The sequence below is a fragment of the Onychomys torridus genome, chromosome 7 (genome assembly GCF_903995425.1).
Source record: "Onychomys torridus chromosome 7, mOncTor1.1, whole genome shotgun sequence".
Lineage (NCBI taxonomy): Eukaryota > Metazoa > Chordata > Mammalia > Rodentia > Cricetidae > Onychomys > Onychomys torridus.
The window spans coordinates 53,246,031-53,270,640 of record NC_050449.1 but is presented as its reverse complement, the minus strand read 5'-3'; the positions used below and the strand labels follow the sequence as shown (position 1 = coordinate 53,270,640).

The 24,610-nt window shown below is 35.6% G+C and overlaps 1 protein-coding gene across 8 annotated transcripts in view; it reads right to left on the bottom strand.

Annotated features, from left to right (window-relative positions):
- Myo9a (myosin IXA) overlaps positions 1-24,610 on the bottom strand; it is a 218,134-nt gene that overhangs the window by 141,984 nt on the left and 51,540 nt on the right. For 7 of the 8 annotated variants that reach the window (XM_036191772.1, XM_036191771.1, XM_036191773.1 and 4 more), the window contains exons 2-7: positions 23,397-24,307; positions 20,945-21,039; positions 16,401-16,463; positions 12,958-13,057; positions 10,950-11,006; positions 1,299-1,396 (exon numbers count right to left, since the gene is read on the bottom strand). In XM_036191772.1, coding sequence (XP_036047665.1) covers positions 1,299-1,396; positions 10,950-11,006; positions 12,958-13,057; positions 16,401-16,463; positions 20,945-21,039; positions 23,397-24,272 — 1,289 coding nt within the window. In that variant the 5' untranslated portion in view covers positions 24,273-24,307. The remainder of the gene's footprint in view (positions 1-1,298; positions 1,397-10,949; positions 11,007-12,957; positions 13,058-16,400; positions 16,464-20,944; positions 21,040-23,396; positions 24,308-24,610) is intronic. The other variant, XM_036191775.1, reaches the window with a different exon arrangement.

The following is a 24,610-nucleotide window of genomic DNA, read 5'->3' as shown; positions in this document are numbered from 1 at the left end:
AAATCTTAATATAACTAAGGCAATAGTGATGCCATTTATAAAACTTTAAAAGAAGCAAGAAAAGTGGCATGATTATTATGGAGATAGCCAACAGTTTTCTGATGGGATCTAAGACTTGCTCCACAAGAAGGAATATTGCAACCGTGGTCAAAAGCTGAGGAGACCAGATCATGAGCCCCAGGAGAAGGGCCCACTATTGTTACTTTGCTAAAGTCATTCTGTCATACTGCCTTCTAAATATTTATGTTTATACTCATAGATTAGTGCTGCTCCAACTATGGTCAAAAAAGATTTTTTGCAGTGGGCAGCCAATTCAGAGACGCATATTTAGCCCAACTAGTGAGTAATCTGTTCTAAATAAGACTTCTGTATAAATTCCACAACACTCAGAAAACACCACATAGACAGGGACAAAAAAATGGAGGGGAGTGCTACAAATGCTGCCCTCTGGACATGACATGGTCACTGCAATTCACCAACTCACAGTCTATGATGACCTGCAAAAGACTGCATGGAAACAAGCCAGTGAATAACCCCAGCATGGTTCAGGGAAGGGATTCATGAGGCTCCATCCCTAGCAATGGAGTTGTTGGCAACTGGGGACTACTGGAGGAGAGGAAGTCCATTTTCTTCATAGATATGGCTGCAGGTAGGCTCCACGCTTATGCAAGCAAAGCAAATTCTATTCAGTGGGTTACAGAAGAAGAAAAAGCAAGAGGAAGAAGCTGAAAATAGGTGCTGTGGATATTGCTCTGTATTCTGTGAATGTGTTGCTCTGACTGGTTAATAAATAAAATGCTGACTGGCCAGTAGCCCCGCAGGAAGTATAGGCAGAGAAGAGAATTCTAGGAAGAAAAAGGCTGAGTCAGGAGTCACCAGCCAGACACAGAGGAATCAAGATGTGAAGGCAGAACTAAGAAAAGGTACCAAGCCACATGACTAAACATAAATAAGAATTATGGGTTCATTTAAATGTAAGAGCTAATCAATAGTTAGCCTGAGCTAATGGCTGAGTAGTTTTAATTAATATAAGCCTCTGTGTGTTTACTGGGGTCCAGCAGCTGCAGGACTGGCAGGTGAAGGAGATTTGTCCTGACCATGGGCCAGGTAGGACAGGGGAAAACTTCAGATACAAATTGGTGAGATTAAAAATACATTGTATATATGTATGAAACTGTCAAAGAATAAAAAAAACTAAGACTCAAAAACACAACATAAATTTTTAAAAATTAAATTAAAAAACACAATGTTTTGTTTTCTACTAGAAATACAAAATGAGTAAAATTTTAAAAACTCACTGTCTTCGTGTCTTGGGAAGAAATCCTACCATCTCCATGGCCAATTGTAACCGTTCAAAATCATGCCTTAAATCTTCTCCCTCCACTGTGAAGCAATCCTGCTTAAGACAAGAGGTAGGAGAAAACATATAAAGATTATCTGTTAAAAACAATGTGAGCCATTCATTAATTTAAGTAGGCCCCTGTGTAAATGATTAGAACTAATAGAATATTTACACATCATCAGACTCATTAAGCCTCTTATCTGAGTACAGATAAGCAAAGTAAACAAATCTACCAAATATTAATAGTACCTTTTTTTCTTCCCTAAACAATCACCAGAGCACAGGATCTTAAAATGGATAAGGCAGAGAGCTAGCAATATTTATAAAATATGTGGCTACCAAGTTTGATTTTCAGTAGCATTAAAGAGTTTTAGAGATATAAACCATATAAGAGCATTCAAGTCCATAAGTAGATGTTAATTTATTCAACAAATTTTTAACAAGTATCATACATAAGGCCTTGAATTAAAAACATACACATGTACGGAAAATAACAGACCATATGCAGTTGAGAGGTGAAATCTAGATTTCTATATTATGACCACCTGGTGTTATAGTGGATATATAAAGAAAAGATAAGAGTAGCAGAAACACATAAATACACAAATCATAGTGATCAACCAAGGGGGAAAGGGGATTATGTCAAAATAGAAAACCCCACAAAAATACATGTCACATGAATCAATAAAAGTAGTTACTGAAGGGCTAGAAAGACCACTCAGCACTTAAGAATACTTGCTGCTCTTCAAGAACACCCAAGTTAGTTCTAGCACTGACATCAGGTGTCACAATCATTTATCACTCCAGCTCCAAGGTATCTGATGTTCCCTTCTGGCTTTTATGGGCACAGACACACATGTTGCATACATCCACATAAACACACACACATATACACATAGAGAAAATAAAAAAATCTCATAAATATTAAAAATAATGCATATTTATGTTTAGTCTAGACATGGTAGCATATGTCTATATTTCCAAAATTCCAGATGCAGAGGCAGGGGAATCACAAACTCTATGCCAGCCTGGACTGCAGAGCAAAAAAAATCCCATTTCAAAAAATATCAAACAAAACAACTTACCAATGAATGGTTTTGTGTGTGTGTGTGTGTGTGTGTGTGTGTGTGTGTGTGTTTGTGTGTAACCTTTACATTTCAGTTCACAAAATAGTCAATACCAACATCATATACACAATCACCTCACAATGTTCACACACCACTTTATAGTGAGATTGTCAAAAAAAATATCTCAAATTTCAACTTATTTTTTAATGTCTATCTTCCTAGGGAACGCTACATTACTTAATCAATGGACAAAAAGAACTGATCTGTTTTATTCACCACAAATCACAAGCATCAAGTCAGTGCCTAGATCAAATGACTGAAGGAACTGTAGAGAAAAAAAGGCTTGAAAATAAGAACAGAAACTGCCAAACAATCAGACCCTGATTACACAGAACCTGATTCAAGTAGCCCCACAATGTCTTACGAAAAACATGTAGAGTCTAACTCCTAATGATCTATGCCACCTTACCACAAATAGCCAATCTGAAGATAACAAATGTATAAAATTTACTATTTAGCAAAATAGTGAGTTATGTGTCTATCTAACATATGGAAACTACACTCTCAGAGGACAGTTATTTTGCAGAGACTGTCTCTTACAACAATGTCAATTTCCTGAATAAATCTTTTCTGTGTCTGTTCTGCTCTATAAATACGTTCACTCCCATAACTTCTGAATTACACATAGCTGAATTACATACAGAACTGAATGACCTTGAAAATAGTGTGTCTTCTTTTTTTTTTTTTTTCAATTTATTTATTTATTTATTTATTTTTTAGCTAAGGATAGACCCCAGGGCCTTGCACTTGCTAGGCAAGTGCTCTACCACTGAGCTAAATCCCCAACCCGTGTCTTCATTTTTAAAGTATTTACAGAGTAAATATTTTTAAAAAAAGAAACTTACTAGATATTAGAATTTCATGATTATATCCTGAAATAAAGTCTAAAACTCAGGATTTAAGTTTAGAATGCTAACATTTTTAATTCTCCACATGGAAAGGTACACATGCACACTCTGAAAGTTTAAATTTATTGCAAAAGAACACATATCAGATTTTCTGAGTACAAATTTTTTAAAATAACTTTTAGATGCATTCTATACAAATGCCAATGTCTCCCCAAAATAAGGGTTTTAAGTAATTTTCTTTGGCCTGTACTAAAGTCTTGTTTGTGCTTTGTTATTTTTAAGCAAACAATGCATGTTTTCTTATATGTAGATTCTACTTTTAAGCTTTAAATATGTGTGTTTCATTTAGAATAACCTCAGAGGTTGAGTACATAGTAAGGGACCGGGAAGTGGAAAGCAGGGGTCTTCTAAGGAAAACAGACTATACTGTTATAAAGAGTTAACAGAGAAACAAGAATACGATTAAATGGGGAGGTAAATGGGATGTCAGGGTAAAGGATAGAATATGGGAATGAACAACTAACACTAAAAGTCCTTTGAAATGCCACATGAAAACCTACTACTGTAGAAACTTCTTAAAACACATATGTAATGAGGGAGACAATGCCCCCAACTGGACATCTTAAGCCACCAAGTAAACCTCCCAGTACCAGAAATGAGTTACATCTGTTGAGCTGGCCAAAGGGGTCTCATCAAACCTCTTTTCAAACATTATAGGCTATTTGCCAAGGCTACTGCTTCACAAACTGTTACTTATATTGTTGAACACAGAAAAATCAAGCTGGTGCCCACTAGAAGCTTCACCCCTACTAACTAGAGTTCATGGTGCTGGAAGGTACTCTGCACACTACAGGAAGAGAAAAGTAATCATCAATATTACCCAGCTACAAACCCTGCAACCTACAACAGTGACCTGCCTGCAGGATATACTGGTACAACAGTAGCACAAATGTTATCAGAGTTAACTAATCACTTCTTGATGAGCTGGAACTCATACCTGACACTGTTAAAATAGCCAAGAACCTGAGACTAGATAGGTTTTGGCTGCTAGGGGAAAACCTAGCTATTATTCAGGTAAAGCAGAAGTTCTTAACCTGTGGGTCGCGAACTCTTTGGGAGTCAAAAGACCTTTCACAGGCATTGTCTAAACCATCCTTCATTTCAGCTATTTATTATACTACAATTTATAACAGTAGCAAAATAGCAATAAAAATAATTTTATGGTTGGGGGTCCCCACAACATGAGGAGCTCTATTAAAGGGTCCCAGCATTAGAAAGATTGAGAACCACTGTGCTAAAGGAACATAGCAATACAATGACTTCTAATGACATATTGCTATATCATACATAGATCAGCGTTCATCAGAGAAACAACTTCTTTGCAGTAGATAGGAACTACAAACAAGAGACTGAGCGTGAGAGGTTTTGGAGTTTGCAACCCTAAATGGAATGTTTTCATCAAAGCCCTCCTCTCAAGGCTCAGGGATCTATGTAAAAAAAGGACGCAAAAATATTATCAGAACCAGAGGTGGTGGATGGCTCCAAAGAAAGTATTTTACAGACCCAGCTGGGATGATACAGGTATAAAGTCATTGAGACTGTGACAGCACAAAACTTCAAAAAGTTCAAACCAGACAAAATCCCAGAATGAAGAAGTGACCACAAAGTCTCACCATTTACCAAGAAGCTATTTGGAAATATTAACTGCTGGGAAAGGGAAAATCAGTTTTCTCCAATATCAACACATTCCAAAACAGGACCCATGCCCAGGAGGAGTTGGCCAACACAAACAGGACTCCACTGCCTTATTGGGTTTTTGTTTTATTTATTTTTTGTTTCTTTTCTTTTTTCTTTGAGAGAAAACAGTATTTCTGCTTCAGCCCTAAAGTACTAGGATTACAGATAGAAGCCATCACATCTAGTAAACATATTTAAACAGTAAAACATATTTAAAGTTTTTTTTGTTTGTTTAATCCAAGACTTCAATTTATTCACTTTAGGATTTATCATATATTTTCAGTAACAAGGAGGGTGTAAAAATGTTTATGAAAACTCAATGTATTCAGCAGTGGTTCTTACAACTGATATGCTCTTATTTGCTTCAAAAGTAAGTTGAAACAGGTACCTAAAATACTGGGGAAATAAAGTAAAAGATATGCTGAAATAGAAATACTTTCATATTCACAGTCATTCATAATCAAATATTTTTCACTCACAATTATGATGTGGTCTCAGGAAACACCAAAATCATAATTATTTCTGGTACTGTGATAAAAGCAACTTAAGAGAAAATTATTTATTCAGCTTACAGTTGCAGAACACAACCTATCATTTCAGGGAAGTTAAGGCAGGAACTTAAAAGCATGACATCCACAGTCAAGAGCAGAAAAAAAAAACAAAAAATGCATGAATCCTTGCTTGCTTGGATACTTACCAGTGCTCAGCTAGCACTTGATATTCTTACACAGATAGGGCCCCAAGACACAAAATGGTGCCACCCACATGTGCTAGGTCTTCCTACATCAATTAACAATCAAGACAATCTCTCACAGGCGATGCCCACAGGCCAGCAAACCTAGATAATTCCTCAATTGAGACTCCCTTCTCCCGTGAGTCTAAGCTGTGACAAACTGTAAAAACAATCACCCCAGTGAGTAACCAGAGCTGATCTGAAAGTTATCTCTGGGAAACAATATGAAACTGGAGCTGAGAGTTGCAAGCACTGGTAAGTGTAAACATATACGTATCTACTCTTTTATAGACAATTTTTTGAAAAATCATGAAATGAATAAACTGGAGTCTTATGTAAGTAACAAAAAAAAAAACCCATAAACAATTACATGAGGCTGGTCTTTAGACTGAAATTACACAGAGCAGGATCAAGTTACAATGGTAATAGATATTAATATATTATCAAGCTGGGCATGTTGGTCTATAATCTAAGCACAAGATCAGCTGAGGCTGCAAGATTGCCAAGAGATGGAGATCATTCTGGGCTGCACAGTGAGTTTGAGGCAAGAAAAAAAAAAAGAGCAAACACACAAAACACCACATAGTCTAAGTATTTAATTCATCGCCCATGTTTTATAATTGACAAAACAAAGACCAAAAGAGCATATGATAATGAAAAGCCTCATATTTGCATATATCATCAGTCACTGAAGGTGGAAAATATTGCATTTGCTAAATATCTATCCACCAGTCATCATCATCTCTTGATACAGATAAACTTACTACAATCTCAAAAGATGAAGACATAATCTTACCTATAACAAAACAGATTACAAGTTCAATAGCTGTTCAAAGCCAAAAACTTTATAATTAATTAGCTAGCCAAACCAAAATGTATCTATCTGTTCGAAATACTGTTTTCTCCCATGCAACAGTGCTCCTTGAATTTAGTACAAAACTCTAGTAACTTAAATCACCATGTAGTAGACAAAGGTTACTTAATGATCCTATAACAATTCTGTTCTGTGGTGATATTTTATTTGTGCTTTAATAAATAAAGCTTGCCTGGAGATCAGAGGAAAAAGGTCAGCCATTGTAGGTAAACAAAGAAGCCAGGCAGTGGTAGTACATGCCCTAAATCCTATCACTTAGCAGGCAGGATCTCTGCCACACTAGGGAACAGAGCCAAGTATAGTGACACACGTCTTTAACCCCAGAACCAACCTTTGAGGTCTGGAGGTCTGTAAAGACAGAAAATGACAGAGCTGTGTAGGAAGAGGAAGTGATGTAGCTGGGCTCAGAGAGCCAATGAGAGAACAGAACAGAAAAGGCAATAAATGTGAGTATACAGGAAGAAGCTCTCTTTGGAAGCTTCGGAGTTGGTGAGGTTAGTTCGTGGTTTTTCCTATTCCTCTGATCTTTCTTTCAGGCTTTAACTCAAATTTCTGGCTCCATGTTTTTTACTTATTAAGACAATTCAGAAATTCATCTACATTGTTTTTATAATACAAATCACATAAGTCAAAAAAACTCATGGGAAGATGAAGTTTAATTTATTTTCCAAATGTACTATGAGGAAAATCTAATAGGAAAAAATAAACTATAAGATCCACAGAATAACTACTTGATATTTAAATTCACTTAGAAGAAAAAGAATCATGAGCTGGGTATAGTGATGAATACCTTTAATCACAGAGGCAGAGACAGGAGGATCTCTGTGAGTTTGAGGCCAGACTGGTCTACAAAGCAAGCTCTGAGACAGTCAGAACTAAATAGAGAGATCCTGTTTCAAAAAATAAAACAAATAAATAAGTAAATTCATAAGCTAATCAAAGTTCAGGCTATAGTTATTTGAAAATATAATAAAAGACTGTGGTGGTATTGTGTTCCCCAAAATATTGTGTACCCTAATAAACTTACCTGGGGTCAAAGAACAGAACAGCCACTAGATACAGAGGCTAAAAAAATAGTGGTACTCACACCTTTAATCCTAGCATTCCAGAGGCAGAAATCCCTCTGGATCTCTGTGAGTTTAAGGCCACATTGGAAACAGCCAGGCATGGTGACACACGCCTTTAATCCCAAGAAGTGAGCCTTTAATCCCAGTGAGTGATGACAGAAAACAAGAAGATATATAAGGCATCAAGTCCAAAAACTAGAAACTTTTGGCTGGTTAAGCTTTTTAAGCTTTTGAGGACTCACAGGTTTCCAGTCTGAGGAAACAGGATCAGCTAAAGAACTGACAAGGTGAGTTCTGTGGCTTGTTCTGCTTCTCTGATCTTCCAGCATTCACCCCAATACCTGGCTCCAGGTTTGTTTTTATTAGTAAGTACCTTTAAAACACAACACAAGACTAACTAACAAATAGTGCTGACCGTAGTATTAAGAGGAAGTAATCCAATAAGTAAAACATTTGCTCTGTAAGCATGTGCACTTGAGTTTAACCTCTAGGGCCCACATTTTTAAAAGCTGGGCATGGTGGCATGTGTTACTAGGTAGGTGGACACAGGTGGGTCTTTGCTGTCCAGCCAGTGTAGCCTACTTCCAAGATGCAGGGCCAGTGAAAGGCACTGTCTTAAACAAACACAGATAAATGTGGACAGCATCTGAGAACAACACTCAAAATCGTTCTCTGGCCTCGACACATATGCTCCTGCACACACACAAATAAAATCAGGCACACAAACAAAAGAATAAGAAATTATAGCTACAAAATTATTTTAAAAAGAAAAAAAATGTACTCTAATCCAAATAATGACAGCAACTGTAGAAATGACATTTCTTCCAAGCACTTAAGTGTTCAGTACTCTATCAAATTCTTCATACATATTGTAAAATTTAATATGAAATTTAAAGGCCATTTTTGAAAAGTTTTTTGTTTGTTTGCTTGTTTTTGTTTTTGTTTTTTTGGAGAATTTCACTATGTAGCTAAGCTGCCCTCAAATTTGCTAAATAACACAGGCTAGTCTACACTTGAGATACTCCTGCCTCAGCCTTTCTGAGGGACAGATTACAGGCCTGGGGCTCCTTTGGTCTTTTAGAGACAGAATCTTGCTATATAACCCAAAGTGCAAGAACATAAGCATGCTGAAGTGACCAAGGAACACTGTTCTCCGAAGTAGATGGCAGAAATAAAAAGATCAAGTAAAAATTCAAAAAGATATAAAGTGATCTTCTGAGGATCTCAAAATTAATAAATGGATGACCTAGTACTGGGGCAAGCCAAACAACCTCACAATCTTAAGTATTACTTAAACTTTGAACAAATGAAGACCAATCCCCAGTTCCACAGCCAAGTCTGAACAAGTAATCAATCATATTTGCAGTGAGTTTGCAGTAGCCTACCTGCTTTCCAAAGAGAAAATGATCTACTTGAGGTGGTTAAAGAAAGACAGACCAGAACAACTTCTTTGAAGTAAAATAAATTATACTTTTTCTATTACAATTAATCAAAAATCTACAAACTGAAATGTCTATTTCCTAAAATATAAATCTGAAACCAGTAACTTCTAAATTATGAGATGGTAATATAACTAAATTTTGTCTGAAAGAAAAAACTAGCACCCACACATGATGATGCTTCACAACTCTGGCATAGACCAATTTTGCAATCAGTATTATTTATAATAACATGCAATGAGAAAGCTGTGATTCTTTAAAGCAAGGATTAAGGCATGTTATATGTATAGGAAGAATATTTAAGAAATTTATTAATTAGTTAATAAATACAGCTAGATGTATCTATGCTTTCAGCCTTTTATAAGTGACCAAACTACAGATTGAAAGAAAAGCTTTTGTCATCATTTTATAATTACAAATTTGTACTTACATAAAATAAAACAGTTAAACAGTCATTTTCTACCATATATGCCTTTATGTAATTCAATTTAAAACCTCTAGTAGTCTTTTTTTAAGGTTTTCATTTCTGTGTAATGTCCATGTGCCTGTGTATAGGTATGTACACATGAATGCTGGGCCTTCAGAGGCCAGAAGAGGACATACAATCTCCTAAAACTAGAATAATAGTTGCCAGACATGGCTAAGAACTAAGACATGGTCCTCTGCAACAGCAGAAAATGCTCTTGACTTCTGAGCCATCTCTCTAGCTTCATAAAATACTTTATGAGGAATAATTTCAATAATTTAGAGGAAATTTTTAAGGTAGAAGTTTTATAGTTTCTCTAACTAGTATAAAAAAAATCAGAGGGAAAAAACCCAGATACTCATTATATGAAAAAGATTAACAACCAATACAGGGAGCATATATTTACACATGAAGGCCAGAGGATGGCATCAGATGTCAGCCGCTATCACGCTCCACCTTATTTATTTGCAACAGGTTCTCTCACTGAACTTGGAACTTATTGTTTAAGCTTGACTATCTAGCCAGAGAGCCCCTGAGGTCTGTCTTTATACACCCGACCTGCACCACACCCAGCTTTTATATGGGTACTAAGAATCTGAACTCAAAAAAAAAAAAAAAAAAAAAAAAAAAAGAATCTGAATTCAAGTGTTTAGGCTTGTGCAAGAACCATTTCCTCCAATAAGCTATCTCCATGGCTCCTAAAAAGTAATTTTTATTATACTCATATGTGCATATACATGTGAATATGGGTGTGTGCCCTCAGAGGCCAGAAGTGGCACTGCATTACCTGGAGCTGCAGTTACAGACAAGTTATAAACCACTTGACATTGGGTGCTGGGAACCAAATTCCCATCCTCTGGAAAAGCAGCAAGCACTATGAACCACTAAGCAATCTCTCTAGCTCTCTAAAAATTAATTTTAAGAAATAATTATCAAGCTAGGGATGAGAGACTGTGGTTAGCATTCACACTGCACTAAAACAATAAAAACCTCAAAGGAAAAAAAATACTGGAGTTGAAACAGAGCCACTTCAGTGCTAGGCAATCAGGGATGGTAATCTATTCACTGTTTGTGAGAGTAAATGTTAAATGAAGATTAAACATTAGGTTTAATATATAAAAATAATAAATTGGTCTATAAGCAACCAACTATTATATACCAATCAATCATTCCAAGTAACTAAAAACTAGTGATACTCTTTCCTAGCCCTGTTGGTATATCAGCTCATCTTCATGCTGACTGATCAAGATAGATGAAAATGAACAATGTGAAGTCCCTTTAACAGGATCAAAAAATATTTAGGTATTTGTACTGACCGGCTCAGAATCATAGCAATAATCATCCCAGCTCTGTCTGAGGGGTTTCTTTGTTATCTGAAAGCAAGGCAGATTAGTTAGGTAGAATTTATTAGGTAGGAATTATACTTATGTAATGATCTCTGAGATGCAGTATTCAGAAAGCAAGACTTCTATCCAAAGAACAGTTATTTTGCACAGCAATATGCACTAATAAAAACTAAATACATATTCAGATTCTGGGAGATCCTATATTATTCTATTAAACTTATACATGTCAATGTCCAGTGGCTATGTTATTTGTATTAACCACTAAGTTCCTTATCCTGTAAGTACTGACACTATGTATGTATGCCATAGCCACTCATTACACAAAACTCAGGAATATAATATTCTGAGTCAGTAAAATTTAACATCTCATTTATAAGTGGTTACCACCTATTTAAAGAAAATAATCACTCTGGAGCTGAATTAGTAATTTTTAAAAAACATACTTGAGGTTGGAGATTTAGCTCAGTGGTAGAACGCTTTCCTAGCAAGCACAAGGCCCTGGGTTTGGTCCTCAGCTCCGGAAAATAAAAATTAAAATATATATATATATATACATACACACACACACACACACACACACACACACACACAGACTTAATTTTGTGCAGTAAAAATTTCTAGCATTCAAACAGAAAGTGCTGTAACTTCTAAGTTCTAGATTTATTAACACAAAGTTAAGGTAGTTTATATTATATTAATATGAAGTTTTAAAGTTAAAAAATAGCAGGTAGAGTATACTGTACATTTGAGGAAAAGTCCATAGTATTACTTTCATCATCTTTACTATATAATTTTGATGCACTCAAGTGTAAATTAAATGAAAAAAATTCCCTATGGATATTTTTCATTGCCATAAAGGCCTTTTTTCCATAAATACTATATTTTGCCTCAAACAAAAAAATGAGATTGCTTTATTCTTTAAATGATCTATTATAGTAGCAATATAGTAACAATTTCACTACTTGGATTTGGATTTTTTTGGGTTTTTTTGTTTTTTTCCCCCTGAGACAGGTTTTCTCTGTAGCTTTGTTGCCTTTCCTGGCTCTCTGCCTCTCGAGTGCTGATTAAAGGCACGTGCCACCACTGCCCAATGGGTATGGGATTCCCCTCCCCCCCCCCCCAGCTGAGGACCGAACCCAGGGCCTTGTGCTTGCTAGGCAAGCGCTCTACTACTGAGCTAAATCCCCAACCCCTTGGGTATGGGATTTTAATGAGGAGGAAAAAAAATAGAGAAATGAATATTGTAAAAATTTGTGAAGATCATTTCTCATTATGGAAGCTTAAGGCTGAATTCTGAATTTTAAAGAAAGATATATTTTCTAAATCAATTTCATCTTGACACTTTGTTCTATTTTGTTTTGTTTTTAACACAGAAACTCATGAGGTAGCACAAGTTTCCCTGGAATTCACTACATAGACCAACTGGCCTCAAAATCATGGTAATCCTCCCTGCTTCAGCTTCCCAAATTCTGAGATTACCAGAATGAGCCACCATGACTGGCTTCCTACAAAATGTTTAAGAGGGCTGTTTATTAAATTATACAGTGATACTCTATGTTAGTATCACAGTATGCAGACATGTGTGCATTAGAGTACAAAACATGCAAATCAAGTTTGAAGCAATCTCTTGGTAATAGGTAAGCATGAATCACCAGTTACACTTAACATCCTGGGTATATAAGTCACAATGAAAGAATATAACATTTTTCTGATCAGGAAAGTACTATGAAACAGCTTAATATTCTTAAAAGAATCTCACAAATGCATAGAAAACATATTTAATTTTTTACCACTTGTATAAAGGAGATAATCATTTTTACATTTGGTAGTTACAACACTTAAATTTTAGACTAACTACATAAAGGCACTGGTTAATATCCATTATCTGACTTGAGGGAAAAAAGCACTAAAAAACTTTTTTCAGTAACTGAAATCGAATTATTACCTACATTTCAAAATGCTTTTCGTGAACTCTCACCTGATTGAGATAATGATACTCCTCAGGCTGTTTAAGGTGGAATGCTAACCTCTCTTCTTCACTTGCTCCTGCGAGGAGGTAATAGAATACATGATAGTTCCTGTTGGGAACAAAACATATAATAAACATGACTAATTCTGGTTAGTTTTTTGTTTGTTTTGTTTACTAAGAACATGTTACTTAATAAATTGATTTACTTCAATTTTAAGGCAATGTGACAAATTCAACATTTAGTATGCCTAAAAATAGAATGTAGAATACCAAAAACAGGGAGGAGACAGAAGCAGAAAAATGAGAAAGTGGGGACTTTCAAAATGGTCTTCTCTAATACTAATAAAGAAAAAAAACTTCACAAATTTGCTGAAATTACTCTTTCAGGGCTCCAAAAGTTAATCAAGAGCTCGCAGCTAATTAAATCCAGTAAGTTATTTATCAACTGCACCTACCACTTTATCTATAGAACACAAGAGTATATACATCCTCTCAAGTCGACATGAAGCTTTGCTAGACAATAAAACAAGCCCAAACATAGTCAAATGAAATCTAACCACTGTGCAATAAAATTAAAACCAATGATGGAAATTCTCAAAATTCAAAACTATGTGGCAAGATGTGGAAGCTCATGCTATAATCCCAGCACTCAAGAAGCTGAGACAGAGAACTACTCAAGTCAAGCCTGGGCTACACAGTAAATTCCAGGCTAGCCTGTGCTAGACCAAAACCTTGTCTCAAAGAAACTAAAATAAATTACCAAGAAAAAAGAAAAGAAAGAAAAAATAAGGGGGTAAATGAATAAACTATACCCAACAAGCAGAAGAAAAGCAACAGCAAGCATTAGAGAACAAATAAATAGTGAGTAATATAGAGTACAATGAAATTTTAAAAACTGGTTCTCTGAAAATATATACAAAATTAACAAACCTGTATTTAAACTGATAAAAACAGACTAAGCAAAAGTCAGGAATGAGAGAGGAAAAACACCATAGCCAAACTTAAAAAAATGAAAAAGGCTATGACACAGTATTATTTATTATCAAGTTAAGATAACCCACATAAAATGAACAGATTTCTAGCAAAACACAAGCTACTAAATTCAACCAAAAAACAAAATTCAAACAACTCTATAACCACTCAAGTATTTGAATTAGTAATCAAAACTTTTTCTGAATAAAAACCAAAAACCAGATATGACTATGCTGTTAAGGTGACTCAATCTTTCAGAAGCTTTTGCAAGAAATTACAGTGAGGAATAGCCTTTATCTCACTCTAAGGAAATATAGATTAGACCAAAAAGGTAAATCTTAGACCAGTGGTTCTCAATCTTCTTAATGCTGCGACCCTTTACAGTTCCTCATGTTGTAGTGACCCCAACCATAAAATTATTTTCATTGCTACTTCATAACTGTAATTTTGCTACTGTTATGAATCACAATGCAAATATCTGTTTTCTGATGGTCTTGGGCAACCCCGTCATAACCCACAGTTTGAGAACCACTGCCTTAGAGCATTATATCTTACGAACAAAAACAGAAAAATTCACACCAAATAACAGCAAACCAAATCCAGCAACACATAAACAGAGAATACATACACACACTTGTCAAATAAAGCAATCAAAATAACAATCAGTTTGTAAACTCTGTATTGTCACTTCCAATTTATTCTTTCTTTTTTTTTGGTTTTTCCAGACAGGGTTTCTCTGTGTAGCTTTGCGCCTTTCCTGGAACTCTAGCCCAGGCTGACCTCGAAATCACAGAGATCCACCTGCCTCTGCCTCCCGAGTGCTGGGATTAAAGGTGTGCACCACCACCGCCTGGCCCCAATTTATTCTTTAACCCAAGAAATCAAAGTTATATATCCCCACTGCTCCATTATAATGTTCAAAAAAATCAGTGATTGCTTATAGCATGAGCCAGAGCTTTGTGTGTGTGTTCTACAGAGTATACCTACAGCCTTCTCTCTATGTATTCAAACATCTCTAATAAAGATCTCTTATTTCTGGCCCCCTTACTTTCTCTCCTCTCTCTCTCTCTCTCTCTCTCTCTCTCTCTCTCTCTCTCTCTCTCACACACACACACACACACACACACACACACATACACACACACACTTAATTTTTAACCTAATCCTGCCCATATTTCATTTTCATTATGTAGTTAGTCATTAATTACTGAGCTTTTATTACATATAAGGACCATGTTAATCCTGTCCTAGTCTTTCAAGGCCAGATATGGTGTCCTACACCTTTATTTTCAGCACTCAGGAAGCAGAGGCAGACAGATTGCTATGCATTTAAAACCAACCTGGGGTTGAGGATTTAGCTCAGTGGTAAAGCGCTTGCCTAGCAAGCACAAGGCCCTGGGTTCGATCCTCAGCTCAAAAAATAAATAAATAAAATAAAACCAACCTGAGTTCCAAGACAGAAAAGGCTACAGAGTAACACCCTTCATTTAAAAAAAAAAACACTAAATAAATAAGTAAAACCAACAGGTATGGTGGCACATGCCTTTAATCCTAGCACTCAGGAGGCAGAGGCAAGTGGAACTCTGTGTGTGAGTCCAAGATCAAGCCTGGTCTACAGAAAAGGTTCTAGCACAACCAAGTCTGTTACACAGAGAAACCTTGTCTCAAACAAAAAGAAAAAATAGATACAGATATATTTTTAAAAATAGAAAACCTTTCATTTCATTTAGGCCTTGAAACACACACAGAAAGATTTTAAGTACATAAGAAAAATAAGATGCCCAAGGTGTATATATAAGAGTTCAGGGATTTTTAACCTCACACTCTGGGTCATAACTTTATTGTTAATATACTGACACATGAAGCAATTAATTTACCTTGCAAAATTTGGTTTCTTCATCTGAAATATGTAACATGTTTCATTTCTAAAGTCCCATGTACCTCAAATATGACAATAGAATTAAGAGCTTTTATGAAAACTCATTTTGTTGGTAGTTGATTTTGGAGAAAGTGTCTAACACTATAGCCCCAAGCTGACATGGCACTTACTACATACCCTAGGCAAGCCTTGAACTCATGGTAATCTTCCAGCCTCAGCCTCCCAAGTACATGGATTAGAAGTATGAAACACCACACCTAGCTTATTACTACTTTCAAATGAGAAGAACACTAAGAAATGTAAGAAAGGCCCATAGCTTATAAAAACAGATGGCTCTAGGAAGAATGAGTTCATGAAAAACCACTTTCCTGTTCTCAATTTATCTAGAACTGAGAAAGAATACAGTTCTGCATATCCAATAAAAATCTCCTAAATGCCTTTAAAAGGAAAAAAAGCATTCTGCCCAAAAAAGAAATAGTAGTTACATATAAAAATTATGCATGATATACAGTGAATTAAGGGTCACAGCATACAAAGAATCTAAAAGAGAATCTGTGTGGTACTGTAAATTTGATCTAATTATACAAATAAAAATATTTACCGTTCATTATGCTCTTGATAAACAAGTCTAGATTTCTCCAGTAGATATTTTTCAACATAGGCCCTGGAAGAAAATAAAATTGGTTGACATAAAAAATAAAAATTGGTTTAGACAGCTTAGATGCAAGATTGTAAAACATCGGAAGCGAACTTCTGCCCTCCGGGGTTCTCCCATTGTGCTTTGTAAGCCTGAGACCTCCTCCCTCCTTCAATAAACAGCATTTGGCATTCAAAAAAAAAAAAAAAAAAGAAAAAGAAGAAGGAGGAGGAGGAGGAGAAGAAAGAGAAGAAGAAGAAGAAGAAGAAGAAGAAAGAAAGAAAGAAAGAAAGAAAGAAAGAAAGAAAGAAAGAAAGAAAGAAAGAAAGAAATTGAAAAAAAAGAAGTAGTGATGGTGTCATAGGTCTATGAGGATGCTGGACTACAGTCTATCAAATTGTGCAAACAGGAAAATTATATACTATGTGAATTATCTGTCAATAAAGATGGTATATAAAAAAAGAATTACATGACAGTATTTTTTCAGAAAAAATTAGTTTAGATAAATAAATAATAAAATTTAATACATGGTAGATTTTATTTCTTTAGACAGTTCAAAAGTATAAAGGAGCATTCTCCAGATAACAGAAGTACATTCATCATTATAATTGTTATAGATATTAGCATTATCCATGTTAAATTCTCAAAAACCTATCTCTGTCATAAAATGGCTGGAGAATGAGATAAGAAGGTGAACTCTATCAAAAGTAAATACACAATAAATCCCTATAAAATAAACACAAAAACAAAATCATAAACTAGTAATTAGCCACACAATCATCTTATGAATATGAACCCAGGTCTGATTTCACTACAAAGATTGACTTTCAATTCTACTCCTTCCTAGACATCTCTTTTTTTTCCATCCCAATCCATGAGTTCTACTGGTACAAAAGTTATCAGTTCAGAAAATGAGTTAGTCAAACTATGCTACTACATTTACCTGCTCACCACAATGCTGAGCACATTACATGTGTCTGAAATTCTACTTAAAACCAGAAGAGAAAAAGAAGGGACAGGTGAATTAAATACTGTTGAATCTATCTAGGATGTCCTTGATCTATTTAAGTGTTTTCTCTATTTTTATGTATATCTGACTTTTCAAATAAAATTATCTAAAATTTGCTTCATAATGTCAAGATGATAATTAAAAAATAACTTTATATTCAATTTGACCAAACTGACCATTATAACCATGCTATAACCACTTTTTCTTGCTCATTTACTACAATCAACTTACGTAAATATCTATTTCCCCAAAAAGGCAATGAAAACAAAGGCAAAGAACATGCTTATGTCTTTTATCTTCAATATTTAGAATAAAACCTGATACTCAAAATGCATCCCATATATATTTTTAATAAATAAAAAAATAAGTTAATAATGCTCAATACATATATATGTTGTTTACTTGGTTTTTACTATAGAATAAAATGTTTATACTTTTTAGGTATTCAACAGGAGAGCCTGCATTTCCTTCAATAAAACAAACTAGACATCTAACTCACAAAACTATCTTAATCAATGAAGATATACACTACTATCTTCAAGGTTGAAAAGCAATGTACATGACTTTACCTATTTCTATTCTCTTTTAAAACACAACTATAAGCCTAACTCCTACTTTAAAGAGAAAAAGTAGCAACTGAGCCTTTGAAAACTGTTAAGTCTAAAAAAATCAAGAAAAGAAATTATCTAAGAAACTGCCAATGAACATCTCTCCTGAACTTTTGTGGTTGCTGATGACACTGGTTTTAGGTTCTTCATAGACAGGCCGAGAGGTTGTATACACATAATTTTGGCCTTTTTTTTTTTTTTTTTAATGCAGAAGTAAATAAGACTGAGGTATAATTTAAATAGCATAAAAAGAAAAGTAGAGACCAATCTACTTAATAATAGGAATACAAAAATCATAATAAAAACCATCAAATAGAGAAATAATAATTTGTATGCATATGCATATATGCCAGTGTGTTTGTATTGACCAAGTGAAACTATTTTTCAAGGAATTCCAAAGAGCTCAGTATCAGAGAAAAAAAAAATCAGACAGAAAACATGTTTATCTATATAGATCCCATAAATACCTTTGGTAAAATTTAATAAGTAATACTAACATAAACTCAAAACAATTAAAATCAATGCTTAATTAGTTAATACAATAAAAGCTCTTGAGCTAGAGTTTTACTTAATGGAGAAAAAGGTATTGACTTAAAAGACAAAAGTAATATCAGTGATATTTGTAATGGCTTAGCTTTTAAATATCCCTCACAAAGGCCTATAGGCTAAAGACTGAATCACCAGTCTATAATGCTAATAGGAAGCAGACTGGGCCTCAGTGCAAGAAAATTAGGTAATTAAAATGTGCCCTTGTAGAGGATACTGGCTCCTCTGCTCCCGCTCTCTCTTCTTTGCTTGCTTTCTAGCCACTACGTGGTCTATCTCATAACGCCTTCAATGCCACAGGACAACAAACAACAGAGTCAATTAATCATGGGTTTATACTTCTGCAACTGTAAAACAAAATAAAATCTTTCCTCTTTTATCTTTAGTATTTTGTCACAGTGATGGAAAGTTGACTTAGTTACATTTCCCACTGCTGAGGCAGAATACCTTACAGAGAAGAGAAAAGAGGAAGGAAGGAAGGCAGAGAGGGAGGAAGAAGGAAGGGAGGGAGGGAGGGAGGGAGGGAAGAAGGAAGGAAGACAGGGAGGGAGGGAGGGAGGGAAGAAGGAAGGAAGGAAGACAGGGAGGGAGGGAGGGAAAGAGGAAGGGAGGAAGGAAAGAAGGAAGGAAGGGAGGGACAGAGGGAGGGACGGAGGGAGGGAGGAAGAGAGGAAGGGAAGAAGGGAGGAAAGGAGGGAGGGAGGGAGGGAGGGAGGGAGGAAGGGAGGGAGGGAAGGAGGGAGAGAAAGGAAGGGAAGACAGACAGTGGAAGAAGGAATGATTTTGTTTTAACTCATGGTTGAGGAGACAGTCCATCCTGACAAAGTGGCTCAGTTCAAACCGGTGGGAGTCTTTGCTGTTCTTAGCAAAACCAGGAGCAAAGAGCTGGGGCCAGCAGTGGGACTGGGGTAGACTGTCAGGCCAGTCTCAAGTAAGGTTCTAATCTTTAACAAGTATTGTCATATGCCTTGAACAATCAAGGCAACAACAGTAAAGAACAAACCATCCATCAAGGCACTAGATATAAAACCATAAAAACCAATAGCTTCACATACACACAAACAATAAGCAGTAAGAAAAACATAATGTAAGAGAAAAATCACACTCATAATAAAATACTTAAAAATAAACTCAAAAACAAAAACAAAAAAACAAAAAAAAAAACCTCAATCAAATACACAAAAAATTTAAGTACTTTTAAAAAGTACAAAGATATCATCTCTAAAATAATTGCAAATTTAAACATTAAATCAATGAAGCAAGAAACAGCTATAAAAGAACTTTAAGTACACAGTTAGCCTAAAGAATCCACCCTGAAAAAGCAACACACAATGATTCTAATTGGATACTTTGGAAAGGTGGTATAGAGATAGGTACCAAAATCTGGAGGGCAGCAGGACTAAATAATCCAAACACAAAAGATTTTAACACAGTAAAACTCTGCTGATGTATTAAATGTAAATAGCATCTCTACATTTCTCAAAACCAACAGGATATACAACAAAATTAGCAAACTTTAGTACAAGTTATGGATTTCACAATTAATAAAAAGCAGCAACAAACTGTCATCAGTTTTTAACAGAGCACATTAACACAAGATGTTTGTGACAGGGGAATCTGTGAATCTGAAAATGGTCTAAAGAATACTCTTATTAATTTTTTAATCTATAAAATACATTGCTAGCACAGTCAGATGACTAATCATAGGAACTATAAGGATTTTTACTGCACCAAAGTTAATACCTTGACTGGGAGAATACTAATGTGGATATGTAGAAAAGTGTGATTATACTGGGAAATACAATAATTAAAAGGCCATTTTCTGACTTGAAAATACATTTTTAAAAATTTATAATATAAACATAAATACATGCAATTGTTAACAGTTAGCAAATATAAATTAAGGATGTTAATAGCCATAATTAGTCTTAAATTTTTCTCAGTTTAAACCCACCAAAAGTGAGAAAACAATTTTTATGTAGATACCAATATAATACATAGCTTATGAAATGAGTAATAACTAAAATAAAAATATGCTCAGGGCTGGCAATATAACTCAACAATTGAGAGCACTGGCTGCTCTTAAAGGATCTGGGTTCCATTCCTAGCTCTTACATGGCAACTAACAACCATCTGTACCTCCAGTTCCAAGAGATCTGATGCCCTTTCTCCTGTCCCCCAAGGGCACTGCATTCATATGGTATACAGAAAATAAAATAGATCTTAATATACATACGTGTGTGTATGTACCAAACATGTATGTATGGACAAATGTACTTAATATATATATATACATATATGTTTATATGTACCAAAATCTATTGCTTCTAAGCAGCAGTACTTACCCAAGTACAGTGCCTGTTTCTTGGTAATTTACTTGAATAAACTTGCCAAAACGACTTGAATTGTTATTATGAGCTGTCTTTGCATTTCCAAAGGCCTGTCAAAATAAATATTGTTTTTATTTTAAAGTAATTTTAAAACATTGCTTGAAAACTAAAGAAAAAACAGTAAGGCAATTGATTTATATGTTTAGAATCATTGAAATTTGAGATAGAATAAAAGAAAGTAATGAAAAAGCTGGAAAAAAAAGTAAATTTTCACTTTATACTAATTCATTGAAATAAACCTCAATTTTTACAACCTAATATATAGGACTAAAAAAATAATTCAGTTATTAAGAGCACATGCTGTGCAAGCATAATCTGAATTCAGATCACAACACTCCTGTAAAAACCCAGTGTGGCGACACACAGCACTTATAACGCCAACACAGCAGGTAGGCAGAGAGGAGGAAGGCTGAGGTTTACTGGCCATTTCAACTAGTTCCAGATTCAGTGAGACCCTATTTCAAACCGGCCGATAGGATTTGCTGAAGGAGGCAGAGGCAGGAGGATCATGAGTTCAAGGCCAGCCTAGGCTACATATTTTAAAAAGAAAAAAAGAATGAATGAAACAAAATCAATGATGAATAGTCAACACTATGCCTAAAAAGAAAAAAAAAAAGAACCTAGACATAGAATACAATTATATAATCTATCTTTATATAAAGTATTTTATATAAATTTTTTATATAAAGTATTCTAGACACCACTAGAACAAGAGATGAGGTACTTCCAAAGCACTGTTTACAATTCAGCCTGTCCAGCATTTCCCTGGAAAAAGCTAAACTGACTCACTGATCACTCACTGAGAACAGCCTCTCCATACTCACTATCACCATGTTTGTTACTCCAAAACAATACTTAAGGTGCTAATAATGGAGGGGGGGGGGAGGACTTCATAATTACAAGTATAAAATGGGCTAGAAAAGATATGAAAGTCAGGACTGGAGAGTTTTTAAAGACTGTGTCCACATAGAAGCTAGTGTGCATGCAAGAGGGTTACAAATGTCAGAATATATGTATGCTCAGGAAAGAGCTCAGACTTGTGCTTGAATGTGAGGCTGCATGAGAGCAAAAAATAAAAGGGAAAAGTCAAGTTGATATTTACCAGGCTGAGGGTGAAAATAGTGCTTCAACAAGCATAAAAAACCTCAAAGAAAATCTATGAGCATTAATATGTGTAGGCACATATTAATTTAATTATATCACAGAAAAAAATGGATTATACGATTCCATGCAAAAAAAAGAATACAGTATTTAGAATATTAGTTCAGAAGTCATGAAACAAAATAGTAGTAACAAAACTATTAGTCACAACTCCTGAAGAAATCTTATTTCCAGAAGTATCACATTACATTAAGTTCCACTTTTCACCTTCTCCCTTTGTAAAGCCCAATACAAACACTTCTACTACCTTTGTAAAGAGATAGACTGCTATTCTAAAAGAAATGGTTTTTAGTTGATTTTTCTTTTGATGATACTAATGATAGAATCCATGGCGTACACACACCAAGCAAGTGCTCTATCACTGAGTTACAAACAACCCTATAAGAACCATTTCCAAAAACAGCACACCTGCCTTGTTTCTTTACCATCTTAGAGGTTCCCTTGGTCACTAAAAATGATGTCTATTCTTATACTTTTATTTCATCTTCTCACATCTATCAAGTTTTTCTTGAAGATTTTTTTTAAGATTTATTTATTTATTATATATATAGTGTTCCGTCTGCACGTATCCCTGCAGGCCAGAAGAGGGCACCAGACCTCATTACAAATGGTTGTGAGCCACCAAGTGATTGCTGGAAATTGAATTTAGGACCTTTTGGAAGAGCAAGCAGTGCTCTTAACCTCTGAGCCATCTCTCCAGCCCCTTTCTTTTTTTTTTTTTTTTTTTGGTTTTTCGAGACCAGGTTTCTCCATAGCTTTGGAGCCTGTCCTGGACTAGCAGCTCTGTAGACCAGGCTGGCCTCAAACTCACAGAGATCCTCCTGCATCTGCCTCCCGAGTGCTGGGATTACAGGCGTGCGCCGCCGCCGCCGCCGCCGGGCTGTCTCCAGCCCCTTTCTTGAAGATTTAAGAAAAATATTTCTAGCTGAATGTGGTGGCACAGGCCTTTAATCCCAGCACTAAGGAGGCAGACGTAGGTGGATCTCTGTAAATTCAAGGTTAGCCTGATCTACATAGTGAGTTCTCAGATAGCCAGGGCTATGCAGAGAGACTCTGTCTTTAAAAAAAAAAAAAAAAAAAAAAAAAAAGGAGGAAAAGAAGGAAGGAGGGAAGAAGGGAGAGAGGGAGAGGGAGGGAGGAGGAGGGGGAGGGGGAGAGAGAGGGAGGGAGAGGGAGAGGGAGGGAGGGAGGGAGAGAGAGAGAGAGAGAGAGAGGGAGGGAGAAATTGTTATATTATATATCTTACCTCAAGTACTGGTCCAGCTCCAAGAATAATTTGTTCTACTCCACTAGCAAATCCTTTTTGACTGAGGGCAGTAAGGTGATGAATAAGAAAGTTTGTGCTTTGTGTCTTCCCAGAACCACTCTCTCCTGAAATCACAATACACTGATTCTTTTTGCGCTGAAGCATAGCATGGTAAGCAACATCTGCCACAGCATATATGTGGGGTTCAAGTTTTCCCAACTGGTGGTTATCATACATTTTGACATATTTGGGGTTATAAATAGGAAGAAATTTGAACGGGTTAATAGCTATTAGAATACTGCCAACATAAGTATAAATTTTTTCATGCTTAAAGCGATTCCGTAGGTTTTCTAAGAGAGTTTTCTCATTCAAATCAGGTAAGCTACATAAATCATCAAAGTCTTTCTGTTGAGGCTGTGGAAGAAAACCCCGTTCCATCATCCTGCGGCGTTCTTCGGTTACCCGTAGCCATGACTGAAGGCTACCATAATGAATTGATCCATCAAGGTTTTTTTCTCTCAGAAGAAAGCGGTAGTCCTCTCCACTCAAGCGATTTTCCAAAGCCATTCGGGGCCACAACATCATTCGTTGAACTGGACAGTCGGTTGGATTGAGTATCCATTCTTCTCCACCAAATTCCTTTACTTCTGCTAAAACGTAACATTTTGTTTTGTCTAGGTGAAGTCTATTTATAAGAGAGTCGATCACCTCAGCAGCTGTGGAGTTTTTTCTGGCAGGAATTGGACAGTAAATTGTCCCTTCTGAAATTGTCCCAGGATATATTCGTAATGTATGTTCATTATCCTCAAAGCGTCGTCTTCCTCCATCACTTACATTCATATTGGATCTTGTCCCATCAGAACGGACAGTATGCATTCAGGACTGGGCAAATCATTTTCTTGGCAAAAGAACTGGAACATAAAAGACAAAAACACTGAGCAGTCACATTGAATATTGTTTTCTGTGCCCAAAAATGAAAGCCTTAACAAGCATATTGACTGCGGCTTTCTGAACACAAAATCCCAATTCCCTTTATAAGAGCAAGTATTAAGTAAAGCACGGTGGCACATGCTTACAATACCAACATTTGAGAGGTAGAGACAGTAAAATAAAAGAGTTCAAGGCCATCATTAGCTATCTAGTAAGTTTGTGGTCAGCCTGAGTTCCATGAGATCTTATTTTCAACCAGAGGGAGAGACATTTTGCAAATGGTC